Below are 10,658 nucleotides of genomic sequence, written 5' to 3'. Positions count from 1 at the left end.
TGGAAAGTGGAAACGATCTTTCATGCGATGTGTCTGGCCACCTTAATGGTGAAGACACACAGTTACTTGTAGCAGCTACTTGTTGCGTCTACTAAAACAGACAATGCTGATAAATTACTGATAATTGCCTCTATGTGTGTTTTAGAGGCAGTCCAGAGGCAATTCTCAGTATTGTCTATGGCAGGGTATTTTCTGGAGTTTAGTAACCGTGAAAAAGTAGCTGCTACAAGTAGCTCAACGTGTCTTCACCCTAAAAGTTAAACTTTCCTTTGCAGATCCACCTTTTGCTCATACAAAGAGCTGCAGACCAATCACAATATTTGAAACAATGATAATGTGCTTCTAAATGTTTAAATGAGCACTAATGGCATGTGTTTGTGGCTGCCTTGGCCCCGGCCCAGAGCATGTCTAGGCTTGCCTTGCCTCCAGCCCTAACACACAGGCTCCTCTCAGACTTGTTAGAGCCACAGTAGAACTCACTGTCGGCTGATTAGCTCACAAGCCCCGGATCTGCGCTCCTATTGTTGCTCTTTACAGTATCAGACGCCTTTACTTTATTTAGACTTTATGGGAAAACATTTTTTACTGGTTATCGGTTATATTCTTTTTATTATATCTCAAATTAACCTTCAAGTAACCTGCCAGAAACGTGGCACGCAGGGAGAGATAAGGAGGGGAAGCGATTAGTTATCAGAGGACGGGCGACCCGGGGGGGGATGGAAGGTAAATAGCCATTAACATTGTTAAACTGCTACAATAAACCTTTCTGATTACAATTATACTTCTGGGCCACAGGAATGACTTACTGCATCTCCTATGAACCTAACCAGTCAGCCTTTTATTTGTCTTATAGTTACGTACTCACGGGTGCATTTTTTACATTTTGCTAAAGTCCTAAATCAGAGCATCAGAGAGATCTCCTGCAGGCATTAGCCTAAGGGCAAAGTCAGTCACTGCGACTAATATAACCTGTAACATTGGTCTGCATTTATTGCAGGTGTATAAGGACATACAATAACCTGCCCATGGATATGCCCATTTTTAAACTTTCTGGCTTGAAGTTTTGGAAGCACAGAGACACAATTTTACTCCAAGCAGAGCCGCCTGCAGGCCAGCAGTCCTCATTGGGCTACCAAATAGCCAATCACAGTCCTTATTTGGCATTCCCAAAACTTTTTACATCTGAGTGTGGCTCACAAGTACTAAAGGTTGGGGATCCCTATGATAGGTCATTATCCAACAGAGTGTGACAGGGACAACACCTTCTTTCCACTAATCTGATTGGTTAGTCTTTGCATTCATGCTGGTCACACACCTGTATGGTCCAGTGTAATGGCTCAGCTCAAACAACAACTGACCAGGTGATATAGCAATGGCAATATGTAGCCACAGAATAGTATTTGTTGGTGTATCTGAATAACTGAGAGAATAGCCTCTGGGAAGGGACTGTGGCTGTGGGATAGCAGGTATAGTAGGGAGAGATGGTGCCTATAGTAGCAGTGGGATAATAGCCTCTGGGAAGGGACTGTGGCTGTGGGATAGCAGGTATAGTAGGGAGAGATGGTGCCTATAGTAGCAGTGGGATAATAGCCTCTGGGAAGGGACTGTGGCTGTGGGATAGGTATAGTAGGGAGAGATGGTGCCTATAGTAGCAGTGGGGGGATAATAGCCTCTGGGAAGGGACTGTGGCTGTGGGATAGCAGGTATAGTAGGGAGAGATGGTGCCTATAGTAGCAGTGGGGGGATAATAGCCTCTGGGAAGGGACTGTGGCTGTGGGATAGCAGGTATAGTAGGGCGAGATGGTGCCTATAGTAGCAGTGGGATAATAGCCTCTGGGAAGGGACTGTGGCTGTGGGATAGCAGGTATAGTAGGGAGAGATGGTGCCTATAGTAGCAGTGGGGGGATAATAGCCTCTGGGAAGGGACTGTGGCTGTGGGATAGCAGGTATAGTAGGGAGAGATGGTGCCTATAGTAGCAGTGGGGGGATAATAGCCTCTGGGAAGGGACTGTGGCCTTGGGATAGCAGGTATAGTAGGGAGAGATGGTGCCTATAGTAGCAGTGGGATAATAGCCTCTGGGAAGGGACTGTGGCTGTGGGATAGCAGGTATAGTAGGGAGAGATGGTGCCTATAGTAGCAGTGGGGGGATAATAGCCTCTGGGAAGGGACTGTGGCTGTGGGATAGCAAGTATAGTAGGGAGAGATGGTGCCTATAGTAGCAGTGGGGGGATAATAGCCTCTGGGAAGGGACTGTGGCTGTGGGATAGCCGGTATAGTAGGGAGAGATGGTGCCTATAGTAGCAGTAGTGGGATAATAGCCTCTGGGAAGGGACTGAGGCTGTGGGATAGCAGGTATAGTAGGGAGAGATGGTGCCTATAGTAACAGTGGGGGATAATAGCCTCTGGGAAGGGACTGGGGCTGTGGGATAGCAGGTATAGTAGGGAGAGATGGTGCCTATAGTAGCAGTGGGGGGATAATAGCCTCTGGGAAGGGACTGTGGCTGTGGGATAGCAGGTATAGTAGGGAGAGATGGTGCCTATAGTAGCAGTGGGGGGATAATAGCCTCTGGGAAGGGACTGTGGCTGTGGGATAGCAGGTATAGTAGGGAGAATCCCTTCTGCATGACAAAGTTCACCAGTGAGGCAAAAGCTCAACAGAATTGAGTACAATGGAATGGAGCTAACTATAAAAACCATAGATTTAGTTAGCAAAGAGCAAGTGTGAGCTGAAGTGTGTCTCTGGCAGCAGGAATTCCACCACAGGATATAATAAATAGGGACTAATTTACCCCTAATGTAAAATATACATATATAAGAAGTCACCAAGACGTTCCATGACCATATATATAATGGTATTGGGCAGAAGGCAAAATAATATTCTCATATTTTACAGCAGGGAATACATTATATGGTTACTACATTTTACTGATAATACACAAGCTTCAGTGAGTCATGTGACTCAAATTACATCACTAAACGCCAATTATAACTGAAGAAATCTCTAAGCACCATTTACCAGGATATAATGTACATGATATTCATGGTCCATGTATAATATATATACACACACACACACACACTGTAGTTTGCCTTTAAAGAGGAAGTTGGCTTTATCTCGGGTTAAACCCTAGGATAACCCGCACCAACTAATGGCCTATATAAAATTCATATCTAAGTCAGTTGCTTTACAGCAGGAGAGGCAGATGTTTTACTATACATTTTATGGCACCAATATAAATTCCCCAGAAACAGGTGTCAGGCAGCCCAGGATGAGACGGAGACCTGAGCTGTTGCTATGTACCCCTGTTGCCATGCAGCCTCTATAAGAGATTGTAAGCCCCTTCGTCCCTTCCTGCACTGCTGGTTCTGGCTCTAAGCGGAAGTCATGTTTCTGCAAGTTTCTGTACAAGTCCATTAATTAGATGGCTTCACTTTCCGGCCTGTTTTAAAGATATTAACAATTGCTGAAATGCCAGTCCTAGGGGATGGGCATAACAAAGGGTTCTGTGCAGATGTCGGCAGCCCATTAATTACCTGTGTCTGGCTATGAGAGGCCCATTCAGTCCCTTGTTCTGCTGATGGGATGGATCATATTTCCCCAACAAAACACTCAGTTACTGCAAGTATTCCCCTTGGAGAGCAGTCGGACATTGTCCTGGCACTTTATTTCATGCCATGAGGTACAGACACAGGTGCAGTTGTGAGACCCCCTTGTGGATTTGGGGAGGGGGCAGGGGTTGTGGGTAGGCTTTTGTTCTTCTTTGCTGGATGAAGGGAGGCTGAGAGAATCCTCAGTGTTTATATACACACCATACACGCTCTCTCTGTATTCTAAATATATGAATGTGTTGGCGAGGGCCGAATCAAATGCCACCTTATTGGTAGGTGTTTAATGTGCTGCCACCCTCGGCGCGCCACTGTTACACTGCAGTACCAGCATCTAGCGTTGCCTTGGCAACCAGCACTTACAGTTCAGTAAGACCTTGAAAGGCAATGAGTTTTACCACAAACAGCGGGATTTCAACTGAAACCTCCAAATCCTTTTTTATGAAGAAAATGTAGGGATTAAATATGGGGGGGATGCCGCTGCAAGCCAACGCTGAACCCCAAATTAGTTTATATGAAGTAAGTGCCTGACACTGAAGCTAATATCTATTTGTTAAAGGAACAGTAACACCAAATATGTATAATGTACTGCTGCCCTGCACTGGTAAAAATGTTGTGTTTGCATCAGAAACATTACTAGAGTTTATATAAACCCTGCTGTGTAGCCATGGGGGCAGCTATTCAAAAGAAGAAAAGGCACAGGTTATATAGCAGCTAACAGATAAACCCTGTAGAATACAATGGTGTTTTATCTGTTATCTGCTATGTAACCTGTGCCTTTCTCCTTTTTTCCCCAACTTGAATGGCTGCCCCCATGGCTACACAGCAGCTTATTTATATAAACTATAGTAGTGTTCCTGAAGCAAACACCCCAGTTTTACCAGTGCAGGGCAACAGTGCATTATATTTCAATTACTTTAAAACACTTTCATTTTTTGGTGTTACTGTTCCTTTAAGGATCTGGAAATAGTATTTCTTTTCCCATTCAGTGTCATGTTACAGTTCCATATTAGCAGGGGGTGCAGGTAGGGCATATTCTATAGTAGCTCCTCTACTTTTAAGGAAGCCTTAATCTTACTCCATGGTCATGTGACCTTCAGTTGCTTACTATTTGCAAAATCACAACAGTTTTGGTATACTTTATGGCTGAGATTCCCCAACCCCAAGAACTTCATGATATTTAAGGCAGACCATGCAGCCATAACTAATAATCAATATATGCATTAGTAAAATGAATCAACTTGTGGAAGCTTTTTAAAGTGAGCTGCCAGAGGGGCCACCATTCCTTGCCCCAGCGGTTACTGAGCTGCGCACGACAGGAAGGCTTTCACTTACCGTTCCCTCATGGGCCCCAGCTCCGTAACCGCTCCCCGTTGTCCCGGGCTTGGTGCTCCTTGCGTTCCCGCAGCTCCCGCACCGCTCTCCTATTCTGGAACCCCACCAGGGCCAGAGTGATCTCGGCGTTCCAGCGGCTCCGCTCCCTACAGCGGAAATCTATCTCCTGCCCCCCCAGTGTCACCAGCGTGAAATAAACTCGCTCCCCTTTCCACTCCACGCACTCCAGCTTGGCCAGCGAGTCGAAGCGCAGCACCTTGGCCTTGCCCCTCTTCCTGGCATCGCTGTACAAGTGCAGCCCGTCCGCTGTAAGCACGCATCTCCGCTTCTTCCACAGCTGCAGGAAGCTGTCGCTGCGTTTCTCCAGGTCGCCCTCCTTGAGAATCGCGGGTGGAGGCGCCCCACCGCAGACGCTCATGGCTTAGCCTGCCAGTGTCAATGGCCAGTAGTCCCTTTAGCTTTGGCAACTGGATCCTGTCCAGTCGGTGCTTCCCAAGTCTCCTATAAAAGTCCAACTTTGCGCCCAGCTGGTCACTTTTATCATCTATGAATGGGGTCGGCTGCTTTAGAGACGTAGCCCTCACAATAAGTAGCACTATTTCTTATAGCAGTTACCTGAGTGGGGTCACTAGGGTAAGGATAAATAACCCCCCCAAACCACAAAAGCAATAAGCGCTTTAGTAGCTACAATGTTGCAAGTACAATGCTGCTTGGGTTCTGACTCATTGGACGCAGCTGGGGGCTCGAATTACTGCTGCTCCTGCAGCTGGGGTGCTCCGCTTCTTGTTGCCCCAGGTTCCCGGGTGGATCTGTGCCTGCAGCTGGGGTGCTCCGCTTCTTGTTGCCCCAGGTTCCCGGGTGGATCTATGCCTGCAGCTGGGGTGCTCCGCTTCTTGTTGCCCCAGGTTCCCGGGTGGATCTATGCCTGCAGCTGGGGTGCTCCGCTTCTTGTTGCCCCAGGTTCCCGGGTGGATCTATGCCTGCAGCTGGGGTGCTCCGCTTCTTGTTGCCCCAGGTTCCTGGGTGGATCTGTGTCTGCAGCTGGGGTGCTCCGCTTCTTGTTGCCCCAGGTTCCTGGGTGGATCTGTGCCTGCAGCTGGGGTGCTCCGCTTCTTGTTGCCCCAGGTTGCTGGATGGATGTTTGGGCGCAGTTAGTGGGCTCTCCGGCTCTGATTGCTGCTGCGCCTTCCTGGGTTGATCTTTGGCTGCAACTGCGGGGATCTGCTTACTGTCACCCCAAGCTGCCGGCTGGATGAAAGCGTGTGTCCCACTGGCAGAGAACAGTCGCGGCAGCGCTCAGCAGCAGCTGGAATCGCTCTAACACCGCCTCATAGACCGACTCCAGCTTTTTCTCTCCCTGGCTCCTCCCTTCCGCATGACAGAAAGAGACTGCAGGGAAAGAGAATGGATTAACCCCAATGCTTCCTAATGAGAATTTTTATGAGCATGGGAACCAAGCAGAAATAGGCAAGAGCCAGTAGATACATTCCTGCGAAGAGTTGCAGGGGGGGGTGCTGTGTTGCAGTAAAAATGTTACTGCAGTTTGGGCTAATGACATTCCATTGTGGCATCACTTGGCAGGCACACAGTGTGAACTACTCTAATAAAGAGGCCTCTAATTGCAAAGGTTCCACCTCAAATAGTTTAGAAGAGTCTGAATTAATTAAGGCTTAGTCACCCTTCTTGTAATTAATAGAAAAGGGCAAGGCGGTCTGTATCTTCTCCAGGGAAAATGTATTCTGCGGTATGTAAAGTATTGTTATTACTTATGTAACACAATATAAGGTTATATGATAGTGAGAATAATGTATCCCCTGATCCCCAGAGTAAAATAATTAAAAGTCATATAAAGGGAGGAGGCAGTAGGTATAATAACAGCTAACATCCTTATGGGGCACATTTGACTTTAGGGAGTCATATGACACAAGTGACATCACTATATATCTGATGACATCATTAAGTGTTAATATGCATATATATTACAGGTTATTGTGCATTAAGTTGGTGCTGTATGGTGTACTTGTGCCTGGGGCAGAACCGATTGGAAGGCACCTGCCTATCCCATAACAGTAAGGGAAGCTGAAACTGCATTTGCAATGGGCCCAGGATTGTAGAACGCCTAGTGGAACCTGAGCAGTTTCAAAATATATTTGTAATTTGGTCAACTACCTGAAGTTTTGGGGATGATAAAACAATTTTACCGGGGGGCCAATTTTGTAGTTACACCACTGCTCCTCTACCAAATATAGAGCACATGTGGAGGAGGGCACTGCACTTTAGTCGCCAGTAAGAGAAGAATCTTGCAGTTTAGACTGAGGCATTGAGGGGCCCATCCCATGTAAAACTGCCATAAACATGAAGATTCACTTGATTGGCGAGGTCCGCAGACAAGAGGATTTTTCACCAATATGTCGAGGGGGAACAATATCTGGCTGATGGGGCCACCGATCTTAGATCAAGGACTTTGGTGTGGTCCACAGGAAAATCAAACTCAAATCAAACAATCCAAAAAATCAAACAGATCAAGATTTGCCTGATTTTTGGCCAGATATCAGTCGGGTAGGCCCATAGGAAAGACCCATACAAAAGCTGCTGAATTGGTCTGTAGGGGTTGAATTGCAAGCTAAAATCTGCCTGGGTATGGCCACCTTAAAGCAATACTGTCATGGAAACATGTTTTTTTCAGAACCCATCAGTTAATAGAGCTTCTCCAGCAGAATCCTGCATTGAAATCCATTTTTCAGAAACATATTCTTTATATTCAATTTTAAAATTTCACATGGGGCTAGCCATATTCTTCATTTCCCAGGGTGCCACAGTCATGTGACTTGTGCTCTGATAAACTTCAATCACACTTTACTGCAGAGCTGCAAGTTGGAGTGATATTCCCCCCCCCCTCCAAGATAGCAGCTCCCAGTAGGTATCAGAATAGCACTCAAAAGTAAGAAATCCAAGTCTGGCTTGGGACTCCTCCAGTTACATGGGAGTAAGAGAAACAATAGGTTACCTGAAAGCAGTTCTAATGTGTAGCGCTGGCTCCTTCTGAAAGCTCAGACTCAGGCACAATGCACTGAGATGGCGCCTACACACCAATATTACAGCTACAAATACATTTGTTGGTTCGAGAATTACATTTAAAATGGTAGAGTGAATTATTTGCTATGTAAACAGTGTAATTTAGAAATAAAAAGTACACCATAAAAATCATAACTGTACCCCTTTAACTTTTAGATCCCAGGAGCTGATTTAGCACTTTGGGAATTGTGCCACCCTGTGGCAAAAACACCCCTGTCTGCAATAATTGTATAAAGGATAGAACCCTGTATATGTTAAATAATATGTTAAATATTTAGGGGGCCCAGATGCAATCATGATAGAGGTCAATACCCACTGATCTGTTAGAAATACATCACACACTTTGGCTTAAAAATAGCCACAAATAGACATCATTATTTTTCACTCTGTGTATTGGGAGTTGCTAAAAAGTGCATTTTTCTCTAGACCAGTCCAGATGACATAAATTATCTCTCAGGATTCTTCTCTATGAACCCAGTTACAATCCATCAATTTTTTAAAATAACCTGACAATACACTGAATGCATTGGGGTGGAAATGCCATAGTGTTTCTTCTCTTGTTTGTTCCCTACCTGATTGGTTATTGATCTAACTTGGTGCTTGGGAAGAAATATACACCTGCATTTAAAGAGATACTGTCAGGGCATAATTACAGCCTGTATATCATTCCATATCATTTCTTCACAAAAGCTTGGGCCTTGCTGTGTTATTTTCCTGTCACTGTTGAGGTTCAGCTTTCATATAGCCATTTATTTGGAAAGGTCATCGGTTTTGTTTGTTCCAGTTTAGTTAACTCTTTACAGCAAATCACTCACACACTTCTTAGGGAGCAGAATAGTAATTTTATATGAGGCGTTTAAGTAAAGCAAGGGTTCGTAATCTATGGCCCAGGGCCCAAAACTGAGACCTTGTGCTAGTAAAGGTTTAATACAATAATGTATGATACCCTTTAATACAGTTGGGTCCAAGTATGTATTTATGTATGTATGTATAACTTTATTTATAAAGCGCCACAAGGGTACGCAGCCCTGTACAATCTTACAATATACAGAATTACACACAGGGAGGACAAGTGTTAAAATAAATAAATACAATAAATATATATAAATGCACAGGGAGTAAGTGCCATGTGGTATGAGACACAGTAGGAAGGAGGTCCCTGCCCCATAGAGCTTACAATCTAAATGCTCATGATCCCCTTTAAAACAGGACCCAAAAGTAATACTTCATGCTGTATAAGATGGGTACCTGTGACCCCCTTTAATACAACTTAATATCTATGGTCCAGGATATGGGATAACGGTACAATTATTGGGGGGGGAATGTTAGGCACCCCTAGTGATTGTAATCACTTACCTGATACCCCGGGCCAGTGCTCCTGTTGAAGAAAACTGCTCCGGCCTGGGATACCTGTGAGCGAGTGATTACTCTTCACTTGCCCGGTATCAGGTAAGTGAATACAATCACAGAGGGGGGGCTGACAAATGTTAGGTACTGTATTGACTTACCTGATAACTAAGCCAGTGAATCTTTGCTTTTTTTTTCAAGATGGGTGCCTTAAGTTTATTGTCCAGCACCCATAACTAGGATTACAGTTGAAGTCCGTGATCCCCTTTAATCCAATTAAATATCTTTTCAAAGTAATTCAATTTCATAGTTAAATATTAGAGATTCAATGATTTCAGGACTGGGTCCAGGAATTTTAAATTTTTAGCTGAACGGATTTGAAGTCATGTGCAGGGTCGGACTGGGGGGATGCAGGGCCCACCCCGCACCCTCCAAGGTACCCCCGTCTTTAGCATAAAGTTTCAGGCACTTTTTCTTCAGCCAAAAGTATACATGTTATTGCCTACAAAGGGTTAAATGTACTATTTTTTTTTTTGCTTAAATGTAATAACATAATACAAAGAAGAAGCCAGAGATAGAGAATATATGATAATTGGTACAAGACAACCAGCAGGTAAGCAGTTAAATGCAGAATATATTGCAGAATAACAACAGAGACCTGGGGTAGCTCCCCTTGAAACAAAATGTGAATATTATGAAATGTTGATATTGTGACACAGTTTGCAATTGGCTTTTTTTTTCTTTTCTTAAATGATTAACACTTTGTTCAGCAATTCTTAGTTTCAATTTCAACAGTGATCATGATGCCAGGGTCCAGTTTACCTTAGCAAAAGGCAGAGAGACTGCAGGATTCATAGGAGAGGTCCTGAATAGAGAGATAAGTAATGAAAAGTAACAATAACAATAAAATCATAGCCTCACAGAGCAATAGTGTTTTGGCTGCAGGTGCCCCCACTGGCCATGTCCCCCGCACCTCCTAACCCCCCCACAAGGGGCCCCGCTGAGCCTCCCTAACTCCCTGCAGGGGAGGAACAGTCGGCCGGGGAGCTCCGCCAAGGGTCGGATCTGGGCTGCCAGGGCCCACCGGGATTTTTCCCAGTGTCCCGGCGGCCCAGTCTGACCCTGTTTACTACCCCCAGGCCCAAGCACAAGAGCACTAAGGGCCATAAAAGCCCTTAATGAGCCCTGAATGATGTGAATGATTTATAATCTCTCTGACTCTTTCAGGTATAAAACAACAGGTATTAGGGGATATTAGTCCCCAAGCCTCCGAGGAAGCGAAACGCGTCAGGTG

The 10,658-nt window shown here is 45.1% G+C and overlaps 1 protein-coding gene across 1 annotated transcript in view; it reads right to left on the bottom strand.

Annotated features, from left to right (window-relative positions):
* phlda2 (pleckstrin homology-like domain, family A, member 2) overlaps nt 1–5,475 on the bottom strand; it is a 7,690-nt gene extending 2,215 nt beyond the window's left edge. Inside the window, exon 1 of the mRNA NM_001079357.1 lies at nt 4,943–5,475. Coding sequence (NP_001072825.1) covers nt 4,950–5,360 — 411 coding nt within the window. The 5' untranslated portion in view covers nt 5,361–5,475 and the 3' untranslated portion in view covers nt 4,943–4,949. The remainder of the gene's footprint in view (nt 1–4,942) is intronic.
* Nucleotides 5,476–10,658: the final 5,183 nt, after the last annotated feature.

This window comes from Xenopus tropicalis, chromosome 7 (assembly GCF_000004195.4).
Source record: "Xenopus tropicalis strain Nigerian chromosome 7, UCB_Xtro_10.0, whole genome shotgun sequence".
In the NCBI taxonomy this organism is placed as follows: domain Eukaryota; kingdom Metazoa; phylum Chordata; class Amphibia; order Anura; family Pipidae; genus Xenopus; species Xenopus tropicalis.
Note: the sequence above shows the minus strand (reverse complement) of the source record. Positions and strands in the feature narration are given on the sequence as shown.